The 23,110-nt window shown below is 40.5% G+C and overlaps 1 protein-coding gene across 1 annotated transcript in view; it reads right to left on the reverse strand.

Annotated features, from left to right (window-relative positions):
- Positions 1-23,110, reverse strand: part of MEIS2 (Meis homeobox 2) — a 262,036-nt gene that overhangs the window by 114,020 nt on the left and 124,906 nt on the right. The window contains exon 8 of the mRNA XM_085856336.1: positions 8,143-8,288. Within this exon, the coding sequence (XP_085712462.1) occupies positions 8,143-8,288 (146 nt within the window). The remainder of the gene's footprint in view (positions 1-8,142; positions 8,289-23,110) is intronic.

Consider the following 23,110-nt stretch of genomic DNA (forward strand, 5'->3'; position numbering starts at 1 on the left):
AGACATGGTGTAAATTTCCTCTACTGATTTTAATGAAGATATCTCCCGCATCATCAAAAAATAATTTTTAATTGTGATTTACATTATTTGATCGCTGATCCAGAGTCCAGGCCGAAGTGACGTAAAAACGTTATACAGTAACGATAAAAATGGTTTTTATAACCACGGTTATAACAATAATGAGCAAAGAAAATGTTAATAAAATATGACTTGCAGATGATTATTATATCATTATACGGTATAATATACATACAGTCATTTTTGCAAGTGTGTCGAATGTATAAGTCATAATTCGGAAACCGGGAAGTCGGAAGTCATTGTCTTCAATTGACCGTAGCATTATTTTTTCATTCTAATGCAAATGGCGTTGGCCCCATGTCAATCGGCTGAACTTGAAAAATTAACGTTACGAAATCAGGTGATGACGTCATAATTCGGAAACCGGAAGCCGGAAGTACAACTCTTTTACATCGGTACACTCCCAGGTACATGTTCTGTCAGCATGTGAAGTTTGGTGAGGATCAGTCCAGTACTTTTCGCGTGCATAGGTCACAGAGAAACACACACACAGACACACAGACAGACACACTTTCAACTTTATATATATATATATATATATATATATATATATATATATATATATATATATATATATATATATATATATATATATATATATATATATATATATATATATATATATATAGATTATAACCGCACTAGAAATCGAAGTGTTAACATCACCGTCATACCGAAGAAAAAAAAAAAACAGGGAGTCTGGAACACTCACGCTAACCATTACCTTGACATGTTTCAACTTATGAGTACCTTACAAGTGACGTGTGTCAACGATCGCGTAACGTGCCTACAACACGTTACTCATCGGTTAGAAATAAGTTTCGGGTACGCTAAACATTACCTCGACTGGTTTCGACTTATGAGTAACTTACAAGTAACGTGTGTCGATGTGTGTCAACGATCGCGTAACGTGCCTACAACTTATGGCCAGCATTATGCGGAACGTGCGAGTCATACGCTGGCATACGTCGGGAAATTTCAAGCATGGAAAATTTGTCTAACAGCTCGGCGAACTACGATGTTTGCCAGCGTTCTACGACGTTTGCCAGCGTGCTCTTAACGTATACAAACTTACCCATAACGTATTCGATGTGTGCCGGCGTTTTAGCCCAATTTTGCACACGTCAGGCATACGTTGGCTAAATCGTCTCGGTGTGACAGGGCCTTTAGGAAATGAGGTAATGCATGTTTTGTAGGGAACAATCACGGCAATGGTCGACCATACGCCGCCTCAAGAAAACTTTGGTACAATTAAGAGTACTGCAGGAGCTCATGTACATTTAAAAACTGAACAACGCGTCGTCTATCAGGAAAGAAAGGTCCATGCAGAGGAAAGAAAATAGTCATGATTACTATTTGAAATCTTTAATTTAAAGAAAACATTATGAGCAATTTGGACGGGTCCCTCTTAGTTATGGTCTTATTTTGCTGAATGATGGTCGTCATAAGCTGTGATGTCAGAGGGGTATATATTCGTTGGCATTTTCTCGAGGAAACATTGGAGGAAGTGAGTTATTGAAGGGATTACAAGCATGCCGATTTCAAATATTCAGATAAATCATTGTAATGGCTAAATTCAGACCGTAAGAGTTTGTTACCACAGTGGCAAAGAAAAGAAATGACCGACCGGAGGATGATAATAAACATGACGGACTGTCACTGTACCATACATACAGATCAGTTCTTCCACTTTAATGAAACATCAAACATTGTTTCTCTTTGTTTAAACCAAACGTACAGAGAAGTAATATCATACTTTCACATTTGACCTTATGATCGTGACGAGTGCAAGTGTACAGACCCGTATCCATCCATCCATCTGTCGGGACCACACTCTGTGCAGAGCATTGGTGCTGCCTGAGCAGTCTCCTTGGCTATTGGGCACTATCCTGGACAGGTCACCACTCCGACACAAGATACCAAAAAGCTGGCACTCATTTTGCCGACCTCAGAAGGATGACAGGCAGAGTCAACCCCACCTGGTAATAATTCAACAACCGAGTGGGATTTGAACTCAGGATCCTAGGATCCCAAGCCCACCACCCCAATCATGAAGCCAACACCAGGCATCGACCCATATTGCCCAACCTTTCGAGGGATGCTGAACAAATGTCAGAAATTCTGAATTAACAGATTTTCTCAGCATCAATGTTTTTGTTTTACAACGTTGAATGAACAAAGTAACTTGGCCGAATCTGCCGGTAATTTTGTTTGTCAGCAGCCAAGTCTTGCAGGCCCATGGCAAGCAGTGAGAGATGGATGCAATTATAACAAACTCGGCAAAGTTTCAAAAGGTTTCTCCAAACGCTGTTATTATGCTTATACGAATCGAAAGTTGCTACAAATGGTCCTTGGGTGTATATAGTATTGCAACTTAGGCCACGATACATTACGGAGTCTTTTGTAATCCGGCAAATTGAAGGCCTGTGCTCCAAAGATTGATTACTCGAGTTGCTGGGCTGGACAATTGCTGCTTCCACACACCAATTAGGAGTGAGAGAGTGAGAGAGTGAGAGAGTGAGAGAGTGAGAGAGTGAGAGAGTGAGAGAGTGAGAGAGTGAGAGAGTGAGAGAGTGAGAGAGTGAGAGAGTGAGAGAGTGAGAGAGTGAGAGAGTGAGAGAGTGAGAGAGTGAGAGAGTGAGAGAGTGAGAGAGTGAGAGAGTGAGAGAGAGAGAGAGAGAGAGAGAGAGAGAGAGAGAGAGAGAGAGAGAGAGAGAGAGAGAGAGAGAGAGTGAGAGAGTGAGAGAGTGAGAGAGTGAGAGAGAGAGAGAGAGAGAGAGAGAGAGAGAGAGAGAGAGAGAGAGAGAGAGAGAGTGAGAGAGTGAGAGAGTGAGAGAGTGAGAGAGAGAGAGAGAGAGAGAGAGAGAGAGAGAGAGAGAGAGAGAGAGATATGTAGCGAGTGAAAGACCCTCACGTGAGCCGACTACCATTACGAGGTGCTACTTATTGGTGATGGCAGCCATTTCTTTCAGTCCTCTCCCTTTTCAGGCCCTCCCTCTCCCAGACACTGGTGAAGCAGGCGTGAAGGGGTAAGATAAATTTCCAGCCCTGAGATTCAAGACCAAATGAAGCGCACATTTCAATTACCAACCAGCGACCCGCTTTTAAATTTTAACTGCCAAGCGAATGCCTCGCTTGCTGGCTCGGGCGACCAGCCCTGCTGCTGCTGCTGCTGCTGCTGATGCTGCTGCTGCAGCACTAACGACCCGATGATAAGCGTCGTGGCTCCTTCCCGCAAAAAGAAGCGGACACTCCAGATCCCTGGGATAATGACGGCACCGTCCCGTTCTGCTTCGCAGCTGGGCCTGGCTGACCCCAGCATGGGACGGGCGCAGAAATGCGGTGCCCGACTCAATTAGTCTGTAATTGATTCACGGACCTTTGAGCGAGTCCCGTGCTTCTTTCTCACGTTCTCGACGCGGTGCGTTGTAATTCGAGCGTTTCTTTTAGTCAAAATGCTCAATGCTTAGGAAGAAATATAAGATAAAGCACCTGACGTGCAATCGATGCTTGCATGTCGGGCATACACAGAGGCTGGGGAGGTTCTATCACTGTGAAGTGCAAATGAACATTAACAAAAGCAACGAATAACCCTCAATACAATTGTGATTTAACTCTGAAGATTGTGACCATGAAGATAAGTGTTATTATTATTGCTTTATTATTATTATATTATGCTTATTATTACCGTCCAATATTATTCCTCCTACATGATGGTGTGGAGGTAGTGCACTTCACTTTAAGCTGGCTTGCCTGGCTTCGCTACCCACCCCGAGGATTAATTGTCAGATTGGTTCTTCTCAGGCAGGATATTACATCACAAAGTGTGCCATCTTTCACAAATATGGATGTGAAGCTGGGTATCCAGTCTTTTGGTGGACATTAGTGATCCCATGGTGTCTTTAGCATAGAGTAGGCGAATTATCACTGGCACACTGATCAAGCCAGATTCGGTGACATAATGGCGAGAACATCTGAGTATTGATGGTCGATGATTTCAACCCTGGCTGAGTTAAACCACAGACGGATACGTGCTGCTTCCTTGCTTGACTCTCAACATTTAGAAAGCACTAGACGACCCGTGAACCTGTTGGGTTCCCATTCCCGTTGTAACAGCAGTTGATAAAAAATAAAAAATAAAAAAACTCCAGGGAACTATACCGATGAGGTTGTTTACATTGATCAAACTCTCCTGAAGAGTATTTGACTGAATCTGGAATTTATTTTTTAAATAATTTATTCGTTGCCCGATTTTACCGAGATTTGATACTGCACACCGCAGGAGAATGATGAGTGAGGTGGGCTGAAAATTTTTGCGCTATCGTGTACCGTTTTAGCTGTATTTCGGGAACATACATACATACATACATACATACATTCATACAAGATGAGAATTTTAGTAATATAATAATAGATAGAAGATAAATAGATAAAGCACAGAAAAACAACCATGGGTTGGGAGCTATTGTACAGGCTTGGTGGGCCGAACGTCCTCCTCCTGCATTGAAGTTCCTTGGAAAGATCTCATAATATTATTACTGCCACCACTGAAGGTGGACAGAGGTGATTTTTCACCCCCGTCTGTTTGTCTGTATGCAGGATATCTCAAAAAGTTTACCATGGATTCGGACGAAACTTGGTGGACGAGTTTGGGAGGTGACAAGAACAAGCTGATTAGGTTTTCGTTCAGGTCCGGAAACGTACTCTTTTTAAGGATGTTGTAAAGGACACAAACAACTTGCGCGAAGAACTAATGTAACGTGGCAGGTAGGGTGATGTAATAGATACTGCATCAACGGCGGTACATTCGAGAATAAATTTATTGATACGATTTTTACCATCATTATTTTATTTAAATTGAATTATATACTTGAACACTGTTGAACACAAATCGCATTCTTATCACTTCCAAGAAGCTCCAGTTTAGCAGTACTTAGATATGTTAAATGAGGTGATGTATAAGGGTAGTGTATAAAACTGCTTCACCAGTGCGAAACTTCTGTAAGTTTTTTTTTAAAACGATCTATAAAATCATTATTTTATATAAACTGAGGTCGATACTTTATTATTATTATTATTATAAATCCCCAAATTTCAGCCCAAATCAGCTCCAATCAAATCTTAGAATTGGCCAGTGGATTTGTGAAAGCCTTGGGCTGCTTGCCCATCCACACAAAGGTGGGATTAATTTGGGTTGTTAGAGAAGTAGCAGAAGAATATTAAATTACATCATTGTCGTCTTTACGGTGGTGTATTATCGTGAACTTGGAAATCAAATCTGTACAGCGATTAAATCAACAAGAAAACAAGCATTCCATTTTTTTTAATCTCTTTGTGGATGGTACGTGAAACTATCCACAAAGGATGGTACTTTTTTGGGGGTTTTCCGGCCAAATTCCATGTTAATCCTCCTGGGATGAGTGACCTCTTCACTTTGACCCACAAACTTCATTCATCATCACATGATTTTAAAAACTGACTGAGCTGATCAGAGGGTAAAGGATTTTCGTCCAATCAAGAAACAAGAAAGCCATGGCAAAGAACTTACTGCTTCCTTGATCAGAAGAAGTCACCTCAACCACCACTGTCAACTTGGTGCACTCAAAACGAAACGTCTGACTCATTGGACCAATGGACATGTCTTCTTTTTTTTTAATAACAAGATTTAATTTATTAATAACAATATAATTACGATAATTGCAGTTCCTATAACATGAGGGACAATCATGAGCCATTCCTACAAAACAGCAAGCAGAATATACATTGTGTGGGAATAAATGCAACACACTAACTAGGTCATGGTTTGAGAGACTTTTAATTTAAAAAACACTTAATCTTTTTTGTTGATAAATCCTCCTTTGGGATAATAAAATAAATAAATAAATAAATAAATCTGTTTACAGTCTCAAATAAATGTGTAATACTTCTCGCATCCACTCAGAGTCTCAGACCTAGTTTGAACCCCAACCTTTAAAGTCACACCAAATACTTAAAAAAATAGGACCGTGCATCTTGAAGCTCACCTGGATCAGGAGTAACAGTCACTCAAACCCCCCGCAGACCCTCTTAGACCGTGATTTTTTTAATGCTGCGAACAAACTTTGGTACATCATGAGTGATGAAGGTCGTGGTCAAGTTTCATCAAAGTTATTTGTATAGTTTTGGAGAAAAGAGCAAATACCTATTTTGGGGGGTCAACCGCCCTCCACCCCCTGTAGACGCATTTAATGAGGGCAGATTTTGATGCAATCGATGTACTTTGGTATATCATGGGTAATGAAGCTTTCATAGAAATTATGTGTGTAGTTTCAGAGAAGAGAGCAAATTATCGATTGTTAGAGAAGTGGAAGTATAACCTGATCCAGGTGAGCTTCAGGATACGCGGTCCTATTTTTTAAGTATTTGGTGTGTCTTTTGAGGTCGTGGTTCAAACGACCGATGTCTGAGACTGAGCGGATGCTCTAAGCATGATAGATATATTTGAGACTATAAGCAGATTTATTTATTTGTTTTTATTATCCCAAAGAGGACCTATTGTGGGGAGTCAAACCTCCCCCTCCCCCCCCGCAGTAAAACCCCCTTAATGAGCACAGATTTTGATGCGGTAAATAAACCTTCATTAGGCATCAGATATGAAGTTTGTGGCCAAGTTTCATCAAAATCATGTGTTTGGTTCAAGCGATAATGACTGAAGTGTTTACAGACAACTGACTGACTGACTCACCTACGGACACTGCTCGATCGCATAAGCTCACCCGACTAGAGTCCAGGTGAGCTAAAATGGTACGTGCTGCTTTCTTGCTTGGCGCTCAGCATTTACAAAGGAGAGAGCATGGCCAAACAACCAAAGGTTTGCAACCACTGCACAGGATTCGATGTGCCCAACGGTCCCCTCCAGCATTGAAATTCCTTGTAAAGGAACTCTTATTATATCATATTATACTTACCATGTCATAGTAAACAATTCCTCTACATCTGGCAATTATATGTTGCTTCAAGTGTTGCAGCGATACAGTGCAGTCCAAAATGTTCATAAAACCACTAATCGAGCACCTTCATCGAGGAAACGTGCGCTTTTGACAATACGTCTTAATAGTCGATTCCTGCTGGAGCCTGAATACAGTATAATTTAAAGTTCCATCTTAAAGCAGCTGTTTCATTATAGTTTCATCTCGAGGAATTAAATAATGTTTGTACTCTTTGCATGGTGATTTCCAGAAAGAATATAAATGAAGCAATTGCATATACAGCAGTTACCCAGCAATAAAATACGAGAAACCATCTGTGCTACACATTTCATTACTCCAATGCTTTAATAACTTTAAGATTAAATGGCCCGGATAGTCATTTGTTCCATCAAAATTAGGTTTATAGTGTATATGCTTAAAATGGAGCCACCTTCCCGTGTGCAATGGCTCGTGCTTCAAATGCCGAGCATTCTGGGATACGGCTCGGTCCTGTTTAATAAGCTAATGGCAGAATTGCATTGTGGTAGGAATATACAAATCATTACCCCGCTATGCAAGCAACACAACTATTCTAAGGTTGTTTCCCTATTCTTGTACATTGTTGAATTCCTTTCTTATTCAATGTACAAAGGCGATCGACTGATTTAACCAGACTCGGTGGTGTACTGGCTCGAGTGTCCGCTCTGAGTCTGAGAGGTTGGTGGTTCGAACCCTGACCGAGTCATTCCAAAGACTTTAGAATTGGTACATGCTACTCCCTGGTTGATGCAAAAAGCAGAGAGCACATATGAACAACCATAGGCTTGATGGGCCAAATGGCCTCCTCTTGCGATTAAGCTCCATATTATTTAATTTACTCAAAATGTCAGGATACTCCCTTACAAACAAATGCGGACTAAAATGATTACTCGACTTTTAAATCAGCGTCATACAAAATCAAACAGCAATTGATCCTGGTTCGGGTTCGGGTTAGGGTTAGGGTTAGGGTGTGCATTCCGATCAGCTAATTCAAAGGCAAGGTGAATGCCTGCATGGCACATCTCTACATCTCTTACAGGAGGGATCGTGTTCGTAATTTAACATGTGCTCAACCTACCGTGAGATGCTGGAAGAGCCAGGCCCTCATGATGTTTGTAGCCACTTTGGGGAAGATTCCACGCTTTTTTTGCCGCTTCTTGTCCTTGTCGAGGTCATCATCATCACCCGTGCCCTCGGATGCAACGCTGTTGTCCATTCCATCCCCTAAGGGTGAAATAATCCATCCCAAATTCACAAGGGTGCTTTCAGTCCATTTCGCAAACAACCCTAATTTGCTTACAGATCGCATTGTGGTTCATGAACGCAAACCACAAACCACCGAAGGCCTTCGGTTTTAATACAAGGAAATGCAGTGAATGCAGGAAACGGTAATTGTGCCTCCCATCCAGTCTTGAGCAGCATTCCAACCCGAAACAAGAAGTCAAAATCACACGTTTCTGCTGACAAGTACTACATGGTAAGAGGGCACTTTTGGATCAGGTAAAAATGAGGATTTAATTTTTGAAATTGGGGAACAGGAGGGGCATAGTAGGGGATGAGACAGTGGATGATTGTTTAATGATGCCTCATCATACATGAGAACCAACAGGATGAGAGTTAAAAGCTGGGTCGGGATTCAAACTGAGGCCAGATGGCTCAGAGAAGGATGTACATGCCTATCAGCTAATTCTGTATTTCAATTCTGGTATGTATAATACCACATACTTTTGCCAACAGTGAATCCATCCGACAATCTACTGGTATATTACCAAAAGTCATGCAAGCAAAACAAATTAAAGTCAACTTTCTTGCAAACGTTCCATATTCCAAAAGGTATATATATATATATATATATATATATATATATATATATATATATATATATATATATATATATATATATATATATATATATATATATATATATATATATATATATACCTTAGCCTCCCTTCTCTCCTCAACCCCCATTGGTTTTGTCCTCCAATATGACGAAGCTCATCCCAACTCCTTCATTTGGTTGAACTCCTTGTTTTTTCTTCTTCAGCCAGTTGCTGATAGCATTGGTTAAGCAGGAAACATATATTATGCATCCCCATTATTTTGGTGAAACTCACCTGCCGCATCATAAACACCACTGTGTGAAAACCACAATTAAAAACAACCGTCTGTAACTAATAAACAAAACACACCTGAACATTCCTATCGCACAGATTTTCAAATGGGGGCATCCACAAACGGCCTTTGCTATTCAATGGATCTATGATCTGACAATGGGATAAACTAACCAGCATACCAAAGTCGTTGCGGACATTGTCCCTGAATTAGGCCACAGAGGTTGCACTCTCTCGCTGTCTCTCTGTCTCTCTCTCTGTGTCTCTCTCTCTCTCCTCATCTACCAGTCGTACCACTATGTTTCGTAAGTCTGTGCGTCGCACTTAACCAATCAGCTTTGCACATGGCAAACAACACCGATGTGATGGCACTGTAGGGTGCAGTTTGAGTGCAAGCGTGTTCTGTTTTTTGCAAGGATTCCTCATATAATACCTTAACATTTGTGCTGCATCTAGGGATCTGTTTGTTATGCCTTTAAAATTAGTTTTGTATCGAAGTTCACACCGGTCATCTCTTTTGGGGAATCCGTGAATGTAATTACAAAGGGGACCCTGGGAATCTGGGATGCTGCGCTGCTGAGCAAACGATGCGTCCAGACCATGCAAGTCCATACATCCAGGCCCCGCCATGATCCGTTATTGCCGAAAGTACAAATGAGGAAGAGAATAATAATTTACACATTCGGTGAGGCTTATCACCTTGAGTGCAGAAAGCTGTAATTCTTTGCTGGTCTCGAAGGAGATTTTCATGATTGAAACATACGTCCAAAATCGAATGCGTGTGCAACGTATATATGGCATCCTTGTATACGATTTGTAGATGTGGGCAAACACTTTGCATGAAATGGATCCACAAACAGGAAAATAGACTATTTGCTGGGGGGAAAAAAAAAAGAAGAAGGCAATTGCATCGGTGGATCAGTAATCTGACAAAATTAATTTTACCATCAAAGGTGCGGATTAAAACAATATCCCAATTCCACAAATACTTGTTATCTTCTCCGCCGAAGGTGAAGGAGGTTATGGTTTCACCCCTTTCTCTCTGTTTGTCTGTCTGCTGTCTGTTTGTGTACATGATATCTCAAAAAGTTGTGCACAAATTCGGACGAAACTTGGTGGGCAAGTTGGGTGTGTCGCAAGGGCGAATTTATTTGATTTGGGTGAAGGTTCGAATCCGGATTTGGATACGAGAATTATTTAATTTATAAAGTGATTCTTCACCATTGAGAGATTGGGCCAAAAATGATATAGTACTGTATAGCATGATATTTTAACAAGCTCAAATGAGATAAGATCCTCGTCCTCTTAATGATGACGTCATAAAAACGAATATGATGTCATTGTGATGTATCAGGTTTGCGATAAATTATCTGTGCTAATGCCTGGCTTGATTCCCGCAAACAAAATTCAAACAGCTTGCCCAGTTTTGGAGATAATGGTATAGGCGATTTCCATTAGCGACGATATTATGACATCAACTTTTTTTCTAGGAAGAATTTCCAAAATCGGAGATGGTTACTGCCTGCGCGTGGGCTTTCTGCATATACATGGCAGGTTTTACGAAGATCCGATGAAAACTCTGGGTTGTGAAACAAAAAATGTCAAAAAATAGGAATGAAGTCATAAAAATTGATATGACGTCATAGTGATGTATCATATGTGCGGTAACTCATCTCTGCTAATGCCCTGTTCGATTCCCGCAAACATAATTCAAAAAGCTTGCCTAGTTTCAGAGATAATATTTTTAGGCGATTTCCATTAGCGGAGATATTTTGACGTCATAACTTTTTTTTCTAGGAGGAATTTTCAAAATCGGAGATGGTTACTGTCCGCGCAGGGTATTTTTACATATACATGCCAAGTTTCAGGAATTTTCGATGAAAACTGTAGGCTGTGAAACAAAAAAGTCCACAAGAAGAAGATGAAGAACTACAACGTGAGTAAGACTTCGAGATCCTCCACGAGGATCTAAAAATGTATTGGGCCCGATGTGTTCTCATGGATCAGGCATTACGTGGCGGAGGTAGGCGCTCTACCGCGTGTCCTTCTAGTTTACATCTTTAATAATGTTGAAAAAGATATTGATAAATAATTGATTCCTTTGAAAATAGTTCCCTTTGATTTTCTCCTATATTTGACCTCAATTTTATTCAGTGCGAGTATTTCCCTAATGCACGGAACAAGCCCCTGCATAACTCACCCTCAGGGAATATAGATTATTGAAAAGTACTGCTCCGAGGGCAGGTGGGTAATAACGCTTCAGCTACTGTGGCTACAGCTACATCAGTGTGAACTGAAGCACACAGAATTGGGAACCACTTAAGTCATGCTCAAAAAAGGTTGTCTGCTTAACAATAAGACCTATATAGGAAAAGGGAGTGTAACCCAACTGCCCCAAATACCTGGGAGTGTATATCCGTTTCCAAAGGCAGAAGAACGACTGAATTGGAAGCAAGCTAATAATAATTGAACCCCGTTTCGTCCGCTTTTTGTGTTTGGTGCTGCAATTGATGTAAGCTGACTTTTTTGTGGTGAAAAGCAAAATTGCTAGCAGTTAAAACTGTAGTATCGATTCCTGCATTGTAGAACAAGACATTCCAAAAGCACCTGTACACACCTGGTGTACCAGACTCAGTGGCTTAACGGTGAGAGAGTCTGCTCCGAGTCTGGGAGGTCAGTGGTTTGAACCCTGGCCGAGTCATACCAAAGACTTTTAAAATGATACGTGTTGTTTCCTTGCTTAATGTTCAGCATTTTAAAAGGGCCGAGCACGGACAAACAACCATATGTTAACAACCATTGTGCAGGCTTGATGGACCTAATGGTCTCCTCCTCCATTTGAAGTTCCTTGCAAGGAAACTCATATTCTACCAATGAAATTCGACTTCACCAGGTGACCCACCAAATTAAAAGATAGGACCAAAAAGCAAGTGTACATGTACAGTACGTAGGTATTATGCACGCGCGTATGCCATTGTCTGCCAAACTGAATGTTTCCACATTTCAATATCGACGTGGCGTAATCACCACACATTGGCTTCATGCCCCCATACTGTCCACAACCCCCACTTCCTGAACTCAAGGCCAGGCACAACGGACGACTGCGAGGGCTTCCGTCCTGATCACTTCCAAGGCTCATTTGAACCAATCCATCTCCCGCCTGAGGATGCCAAAATTGCTCTGGTTCCTGTACGAGCGGCAAATGAGATCCCGCGTGGCAGGGAAAACGACAGCTGCAGCCGCCGAAGCAGACCCTGGATGGTTTTAATGTTTACGGAAGCACAGCTGGACAATTCTTAACACGACCATAAAATTCAGTCTGGACCCTTTGGAACATCACCAAATAAACGGTGCACCGCTCTACAAACAATGTATGAGAAAAATAAAATCCCATCCGTTTCAAATCCCACTGATTGGTTAGTTCACATCTCATGCTCTGGGTGGTTGCAAATCTGATTCCGAGCTTTTTCACCAAGAAATTCTTTTTATAATACAATCCTCCATGCTGCGTTCAAAAGGCATTTTTATTTATGGATACAAATCCTCTTTGGCAGGAAAGTTCCACCTGGAATATTTGGATTAAAAATATATATTTTTGAATATGGGAAGAGGACTGTGGGGGAGTCATAAGAGTGGCTCGGTACACCTACTGGAACAAAGCAACGCATATTGTATATTCCAGAGGTTTATAAAAACACATTCAAACTAGCGAGGAGGAAAAACCTCAATGACAAACCATAAATTATCAAAGTTTAGGAATACAGTCGTTGAAAAAAAGTAAATAAATAACAAAGCACAATAAATCGCTCTGTTTGTGACGAGCAGACATGTAATGACACAAACGGAGGTTTGAGGTGTAAGAGGCATGGATTACGTACATCCATGAAATTTGACCTCGACTTTTGTTCGTAAAGACCTTGACAAGCAATCATCCTCATGATACTGTGCAGCCACTTATCAGTCAATTTCAACAGACAACGTTTGCATTGAGCAGAAAATTCACAATTATTTGCTGCTCCACCCTCTCCACTATCCATGCTGGCCATCTTGATCTCAAGTTCATCCAATGAAACAACAAACATGATTATATATAGAGTAAGGTAGGGTAAGACTCTTTGGTAGAAAAGTAGGCCAATCGTCCCCACTCCCCCGCTCTTACAGCCTCTAAATATCATGCTCAGTCATGGTTATACACTGACTGAATGCTGAATGTCTGCAGAAGGTTGTCTAATCTAAATATATATATATATATATATATATATATATATATATATATATATATATATATATATATATATATATATATATATATATATACTCACCCATAATTGGATGGAATAACCAAGCAGTTCCCACCTAATCAACGATCTCCAGGTGACTTGGATCTTTATAATTAACCCCAATGCTCTACCAGCCAAAGAAAGCTTCATCAGGTAACCAAGAAAACTAACACAAGGTAAACCCTTTGCTGTTTCGAATCCTAACCATATTCCTCTACAGCTGCAGACATTCACACATAGTACACACATGAGAATCTCAATGCGACACACTCTCAGCTACCAGTCCGATTTCATCGCTTATTGGCAAATCCTCAACGATAGTGCAGACAGCAATGCATACCAATGAGGCTCCCAAGCATGTGCCATGTGCAAACGTCGAAAGTATAATTTATATATATACTGTTTTTGATGTATGCATGTGGTACATGCTTGGGAGCCCCATTGGTATGCATTGCTGTCTGCGCTATATCTGATGATTTGCCAATAAGCAATGAAACCATTCCGGTAGCTGAGGGGGTGTGTAGCATTGGGATTCTCATGTGTGTACCATGTGTGAACATCTTTATAGTTGTTGAGGAACTGAGGAACTCTGGGAAGGGTTTGAAATAGCATAACGCTTACCTTGTGTAGGTCTTCTTGGGTTGCCTTATGCAGCTTCTTCGGCAAGAGGAGTGTGGGAGGGGTCAATTGTTTATATGTATATATATTGATTTATACACATATATATCGTCTTCTTCTTCTTCTTCTTCTTTCGGCTGCTCCCGTTAGGAGTCGCCACAGCGGATCATTCATATGATCCGCAAAGTGATTTGGCTTAGTTTTTATGCCAGATGCCCTTCCTGACGCAACCCTGGTCGCTTCTTACGACACAGGGATATGGTACACTTATTCTAACCGGGGCATACACCGGGCTCAGTACACTGTTACTCACTTCCCTGACCTCGGAAGGATGACAGGCTGAGTCAACCTCCTGGTGTGTATTAATTCAAGCGCCAATGGGGCTTGAACTCAGGACCTTTTGTATCCCAATCCGCTACCCTAACCACTACGCCGACACCAGGCTATATATATATATATATATATATATATATATATATATATATATATATATATATATATATATATATATATATATATATATATATATACGTATACATATATACGTATATACGTATACATATATACATATATACATATATACGTATACATATATATATATATATATACATATTTTGTGTATATATCAGGTCCCAGACATGTCTCTCACCCAAAATTGTAGGGAATTAGGTGAGAGCCGATTGGTTTTTCCCTCGAATTTGTGTGAGGAGAGATATCAATAAGGTGAGGGCGGTTGGAGAGTGGAGTGTGTTTGCTGATGACAGAGGGAAGTGGAAGAGTATTGTGGTCAAGGCAAGACTGAAGTTTGGTACCATTGGACCTTACTCCTTATAAAGGGAAGAGAATGAGAAAAATATCCTGACAAAGGGCCCTCGAGGAATTTTGAACATTGTTGTATACGGGAAACACATACACGGACCGTTACCTCAATTTCAAGTCGTGCCATCCCACTGGCAACAAACGAGTGGTGGTCGAGACTCTTTTGAAAAGAGCTCAAGAATTTCAGCAATCGAGACAAGAGGAGAGAGGTGAATCATCTTGAATGCATTTTGAAGGCGAAGAGTTACCCAAATGGTTTAGGCTCAAAAGGGGAAATGATTCTGGCTGCCCCAAAGAACATTGTCAGATCACAACAAGCAAAAGGTTGTTTGTTTTATCTTTTGTGCTGGTAGTGCTTCAAATAATTGGCAGAGTTTTGAGATTGGCAAGAATGAGGGTGAGTTACAAACCTGTATTCACCATCAAACAGGCATTGACGAAGGGCAAAATCAAATTCTTCAAGAATGACTGGGCAGGTGTGGTCAACTCGGTTATCTGTGATCGCAGGGCTGATTATGTGGGACAGACCAGAGGACCTTAGGCCAACGCATCATTGAGCATTGCAAAATCTTCAAGTGCAATTATCCTGAGAGGTCTACAATTGCCAAACATAGACTGAAGGTTGGCCATATTCCCTTCCTGGGAGGGTGTCAGCATCTTCGAAGCGACCTCAAACCGAGCCAGAAGACGGGTTTTGGAGGCGTGGGATTTTGAGGAAACTGTTGCATCTCATGGAGGAGACTGTGGACGTGCCTCCGCTTTGGCTGGAGCAGAGTACAGGGCGATTTTTGGTGTAAATTTTTGGTATGAAAACACCAAAGAAAAGACTCCACTCTAGCCAATCGGAGTTGGGGGGGGGGGTCACTAACTCAACAACCAATAACCAATGGGGGCTCACATTATCAACGTCATAGCTGATGAACCAATCAGTGTCGATCTTACATAGACAAACTTATATATGCACGCTCTCTCACCTCCTGGTTCTCTTGCTGTGATGCAACCTTGAGAAGTACAGCAAGAAAAGCTTTGGTTAATATGTCGTGTTTGTTTTCTTGTATCGTAAAGTTATGTAGTACCAAACATCTGTCATATATACATATATATATATATATATATATATATATATATATATATATATATATATATATATATATATATATATATATATATATATAGTAAAGTATACCCCGGTTAAAATAGGTGTACCAGATCCCTTGTCGTAAGAGGCGACCAGGGTTGCGTCAGGAAGGGCATCCGGTGTAAAACATGTGCCAAATCACTATGCGGATCATATGGATGATCCGCTGTGGCGACCCCTAACGGGAGCAGCTGAAAGAAGAAGAAGATATATATATATATATATATATATATATATATATATATATATATATATATATATATATATATATATATATATATATATATATATATATATATATATATTGTTGTGGTTGACGAAATTCGCAAACCACCATTCAGGTCCCTTAGGTGAGATATCTCTGTAAGTATATGTGTAGTTAGGCCCAAACCCGTTGTTTCAAGGGAATAAATGTCATTCATTCGGGCTGCGACCCTTCTAGATAGCCGTTTTTCTTTTACTATCTTTATTTTGGACCAGCCGCCAGTACTACCATTACTACCACCACCAACCACGTCTCAACAGCCATCACACAACAACCACCAACCGCAACGCCGCTTCACAACCACAGCCACGACCCTTGCCATCACATCTCGCTCTCGCAACCATCGCATCACCGCCATTCCCGCGCCGCTTGTGGACACCGATCCTGGACTCGTGCAGGGCGCGTGCCGAGCGGCGGGTGCAAAAACACCAGCCTTTCCGAAGAAATCGGATCAAAAACGATTCACGCCCACTTCTGTTCCGTCCTATCAGCGAGCATGGGGCGATTTGGCCCCGCCTCCAGGTGCGTCGGAGTATAATCGCTATATGCAGATTCGCGGATCAAAAAGCATTCACGCCCACTTTTCCTCTGTCCAATGGGGAGCCAGCCAGAGGTAAAGGGTCGAAGGTGAAGGAGCGAAGCCACGGGGGCTATATAGGGCCGCGTTCGCTCGCCAAAAAGGCAGTTGAGTTGGGAAGAGTCAAAGAAGTGGAGTTGGAAAGAGGCAGTCAAGGAGAGTTGAGAAGAGAAGAGTCGGAGAAAGCAGTTGGACGGAGCTGTGGAGAGTTGGAGAGGTGGCGGCGGTGAAGGCAGTCGAGAGGGCGCTCGTGTCAGAGTCGGGGAGCTGCGGAGAGGGGAGGCCGGTAACGCGACCGAGGTCGCGGTGGAGACGCTCGTCGCGGGACCCGAGCCAGCGAGATATCCTCATCCCCCCGAGCATCAACAACCCCCTCCTGTTTCCCCCCGTGCTGAGATAGTGCGAGAAGGGGGCCCCGTTCCCACCCCATTCCAGACAATGTCCGCGAGGCCCGCGGAGTCGGGGCTCCACCGCCATTTTTGCGGCTCATCACCAGACGGGTAGGCTCGACGCGGTCTCGGCCCCAGGCCCGTCTGCCCCCTCATAGTGGAGGGTGGTCCCTTTTTCTTTTGCTTTGAGTATATGTGTTGTCGGCGCCGTCTGTGAAGTAAAACTGTATAAGTGTTGCCGTGTGCTCGGTAGTCGGTGGTAGATCTGCATTGTGTTTCTCTTTTACATTTGCTTTTTGTGCAGAATTGTTGTGTTTCTTCCACTTTTACATTTGCTTTTGGTGTATAATTGTATATGTGTGCTATCCGTGTGCCATCGCGAAATAAATGTGCTTTGTGTTGAACTGTTTTTCCCGTTTCGCTTCGTCTTTTCCTCTATTGAATCTCCATCTTACTTCACGTAAAGGGTTGGTCGTGGGCTAAAACGCCCGATAATTAATCGAACCGTCGAGGCCGACGATAACACCACTCGGTTATCCCGATAGTACGGAACGGGTCGCTTAAAGTGGCCCGTGTCCGAAGTCGACCTGCGGCGAGGTGCGATCGCCCGGTCTACCCTCCGTGTGGGTACTTAGGTAGGTCGAATTTGGCGAGCAACCCTATCCCACGCGGGGGGTCGATTGGCACGATCGTGGTGAGGCCGAAAGGCCCACCCGTGACTGGTTCCCAGCGTTAGTCCGAGAGGGTCACGACGGGATTGTCCGTCCGGTGGGCGACGTGCCGCGATTCGAGTTACGTGGCCGTCCGCACGCCGGCGGGCGCGAATACCGCAACAATATATATATATATATATATATATATATATATATATATATATATATATATATATATATATATATATATTGTAAAGTGGAGAAACGGAGAAAGTAAGCAATACATTTACTTCATAAATGATCTAGTTCTGGATTAAAAAGTAAGAAAGGCATGACTCCCAACGATCCTGCTGATGAAGATGATTCCACTTTAAACACAAACACGTGTTGTTCATTTGGCTTAAATTGTTGTTTTTTTAAACAAAAAAGGAAATGAAGTGTCTATCACTCTATCTGAATCACCTTCTTCAATTACCGTATTATTATAGAAAGAAATATACATTAATTAACTTCACTGAGAATCTTTGATAGAATGAGTAAATGACATGATTATTTTTACCTTTCCCCTACACAAGCACAGGTCGCCATTATGTGTGGCGAGTGCAAATATGACTTCCTGTATGGTCGTTCATCTTTCCAATACAACCACACGTACATCACTTTGACGTTTCTTGATTGAAAAGGCCTTCATGTGCCGGTTTGATCCTCTTATAGAAAGCAGCATTTATTACTCATTCTCAAGGACGTAAAGCACAACCATGCAAGGGGTCGTATCAATAATTCACACCAAGAAATGTTCGGCTTTGTTCTTGCTCTGAACAAAGCTGCGGCCTGCAAAGTGACTTCTCCAAACGTTATGGCAACGAGAAAGACAACGATGTGATCGTAGATATGAGGACAAACCAATGCTTTCGTAAAACATTATATATCGGGAGTTGAGGATTTGAATGAAACCCATGACATTGTGGATGCTTTATCCATATAGAAATGACCGTTAGTACATGACCTCGCATTGCCCTCCTTAGCCACCGGCAGCATCAGAACAAAATCTGCCTCCCCACGGCCGCCCATTTCTTTCTGTTATTCCTTTCAGAGGATTAAATCTGAGCAACCCCTCCACCCAGTCCCACCACCATCCCAAAACTTTCCACACCAAGGGCCGTCCAAACCGCCTGACCGTGCTCTGCTCTCCTCCCCTCTGTGCTCAGGATCAAAACGGCATTTAGCGAGTCAGGCCTGCTAAAAAGGCCACCACAGCAGGAGCTAGGGCCTGTCCTTTATCCCTGCTTCCCATATTCAACTGCTGTGGCCTCTCTCTCTCTCTCTCTCTCCTCTCCCCCCCCCCCCCGCCCCACCCGATGCCAAAGACGACTTCTCCAACATGGTTCATATGGGCTTATTCTTCAGAAGCTGTCCGAAAGGCTGAAAAACTTTGAAAGGCATTTATACTTTTGTCTATAAGATAAAGGTCAAGAGACTTTTAACAAATTGACATGTTTATTGATAAACTTATTTTTAATGCGTGAAAGAGCATGCATGTGGTTCTACATGCTGTATCACACAAGCATTCCAAAGGTACTTTCACACATACAAACTATATATAAAAAAAGTTTGTATGTGTGAAAGAACCTTTGCATGGACCGTCGTTTTGCCTTACCTGCCGATCACATCAGGTGCTTCTGGTTGAATGGTTTGCATTAGTGGGAAGAATAGTCTGGGTGGCAGGCGGACGGTTGTTCTTTGTGGATTATGCAGTTTTATCGTGCGAGACATAATCCGTGGTGATGCTCACTATAAGAGTCAAGAGGTGCGGCTGATGTTTAAATGATGAATGTGGTCATCATTGGTTCGATTTATCTGTATACCATCCTGATGAGGACAAGTAAACCCAAAATCTGGATAGGTGGCTCCATTTGATGGTTAACTGATGATGACCATATCATCTTTGTCTGTTTGACAGAGTCGCTGAGGCTGAGGCCTCTGAGTTGGAGGTGACTCTTTGGTGTGGGACTAGGTCCAATAGAGATCAGGGGAGTGCTCGTCACACTCCACATGTTTCGATGTATGTGTGTGTGTGTCTATACATATATATATATATATATATATATATATATATATATATATATATATATATATATATATATATATATATATATATATATATATATATATATATATATATATATATATATATATATATATATACATATATGCATATATCTCTAGTGTGCCTCACTGACCGGTTCTTCAGTTGACTATATGAGCACGCACGCACGCACACAACTGTAACATGATCACATGCTGTCAGCTTCCCTGGATGAGGGAAGGATGAAGGAAGGAAGGAGGAAAATTGAGTGAGGGATAATGAGGGTTTAATGAGAGATGGTAATTGTGGGGACTTATCAGAGCAGTCAAAACAAAGTCGTAAATGTGTCGTGGAAAGTCGTAAATCGTTCACATGCAATTGTCGAAGCCGACATTTGCAAAAGACTACATTCTGAATAGGGTACGTTTTTTTTTAAATCTAAAAATGGAGAAAAATGCATGATAGCAACCAAGAAGTGGGTAAATAAACAATGTTGACAAATGTTAAATTGAAACTAATTAATCGATTTTCATGTGGATATATATATATATATATATATATATATATATATATATATATATATATATATATATATATATATATATATATATATATACACATATACATACATATAAATATATATATATATATATATATATATATATATATATATATATATATATATATATATATATATATATATATGTATATACACATATACATACATATAAATATATATATATATATATATATATATATATATATATATATATATATATATATATATATATATATATATATATACATATACACATATAGATATACATATATAGATATACATATATATATATATATATATATATATATATACATATACATAAACATATATATATATACATATAAATAGAGTGAGAAAATTCTGAAGATATCCAGATTCAACAGCTCAGTGGGCTGTCACTGTGTCAGTAATGAGGTCCTTTGGTTAGAGTCCTGAAATGAGATAGATATACTGTGTATATATATATATATATATATATATATATATATATATATATATATATATATATATATATACATATATCGTTCACATGTGATATTGTAGTCAACATTTGCAAGGGACTACATTGTGTATGCAGTACAATTTTTTTTTTTTTACTTTTAAATCTAAAAATGGATATATATATATATATATATATATATATATATATATATATATATATATATATATATATATATATATATATATATCTTCTTCTTTCGGCTGCTCCCGTTAGGGGTCGCCACAGTGGATCATCCATATGATCCACATAGTGATTTGGCACACGTTTTATGCCAGATGCCCTTCCTGACGCAACCCTGGTCGCCTCTTACGACACAGGGATATGGTACACCTATTTTAACCCGGGTATACACCAGCCCAGTACACTGGTACTCATTTCGCCGATCTCGGAAGGATGACAGGCTGAATCAACCCCCTGGTGTATTAATTCAGTGGCCCAACGGGGCTTGAACTCAGGACCTTTTGGATCCCAAGCCACTGCCCTAACCACTGCACCAACACCTGGCTATATATATATATATATATATATATATATATATATATATATATATATGTATGTATATATATATATACATACATACATACATACATACATACATACATACATACATACATATATACATACATATATACATACATATATATATATATATATATATATATATATATATATATATATATATATATGCAGTATATAGGGTCATTACTGCAGGTGAGGAGGCATTGCAAACCAAAAATTTGTAATAAACTCCACTCCACCAATTTGAAACAAAAAGAAAGAGCAGGCTCGGCCTTAGGCAACTTTTAATTCCTGATCCACGAACTTCTTCAAGTGTATACTGCAGTCCAGGCATGCAGCAGCCCTTTTTTTAATCACCTAATTTGCAGCTAATTTTGGTCACATGGCAAAGCATGTAAGTGATGAAGACCTTGAAGACTGTCTTGAGGAATACTTTTCAATTAGTCTTGCAACTTCATGAAGGGAGGACCAAGCTGCACAAGCTCCTCCTATAGTTTTCCCTAAGTTGAGCCACTTCGATCCTTCTGCTCATTCTTGTTTAAAAGTAAACAACTTTCTCTCCCGGAGTTCCTTCTGAATGAGGAATGTTTAACGACACATGACACATCGTGATTGACAACATCTCAACAGAGGTGGTCCATCAAGTGCAAGTGAATATTGTATAAAAGTAGTACATTCTTAGAACCGTCACACAATTTTTCCGGTGTTAATTAGGGAAAACGTGATTGAGTGTATTCGCCTGATTTGGAGATTAAAAACAAGCTTTCAGGAAGTCATGGTTACTCACTTAGCGGATGTCAATGGTTTCCTCTCCCTGTTAACTTTTATATGAGGCAAAGCTTTTGTCAAAAATGTGTTTTTCACTACTATCTGATTTAATAAACCACAAATTGATGAGATGATAGTCAGAAATCTAGAATCTTCAAGTTAAAGTTTACACTTTGATGTTATTCTCATCATTAAGAAATGTTGAGTACTTTATCAGGTAAAGCTTTGACAAGACATCTTATTGGGAGTTGCGATATGCAAAGGAAATAGGTATCAACAAGAATCTGGGAAACATCTTGATGACATAAAACTTGAACGGTCTCCTCAGTTAAAGGGTTCATAGATGCAAACTGATTTTGAAAGGATGTTTAATGGAAGAGCACCCCATTTCAACATCAATGAGGAACTCATTAAAATAATTTTTTAAAATATTATTTCATTTCATCGTATTTCACCGAATGTGCTTTTAGGTTTCTGAATATCATCTTATCAACGTGTGGTTTTCCCAAAAACATGACTTTGCCAGTTTGCTGATAATCTTCACAACATGACACTATCTCTGCACAACAACACATTCCACAACTGATTTATTCCTGAGTTTCCCCTTTGAATATTGCCAAAGTGAGGATGACTAATGCAGAGCAGTCGCTGCGTGGGAAAGCAATCGAGGTATGATAAGGAAATCATGGAGCTGTTGTTTATAGTTAACTATCAGGGGTATCCGGCGTTACCCGGTGCTGTTCTAATCCCGTCGGCATT

Source organism: Eptatretus burgeri, chromosome 15, assembly GCF_056783735.1.
Source record: "Eptatretus burgeri isolate ZD-2024b chromosome 15, Ebu_testis_v1, whole genome shotgun sequence".
Classification (NCBI taxonomy): domain Eukaryota; kingdom Metazoa; phylum Chordata; class Myxini; order Myxiniformes; family Myxinidae; genus Eptatretus; species Eptatretus burgeri.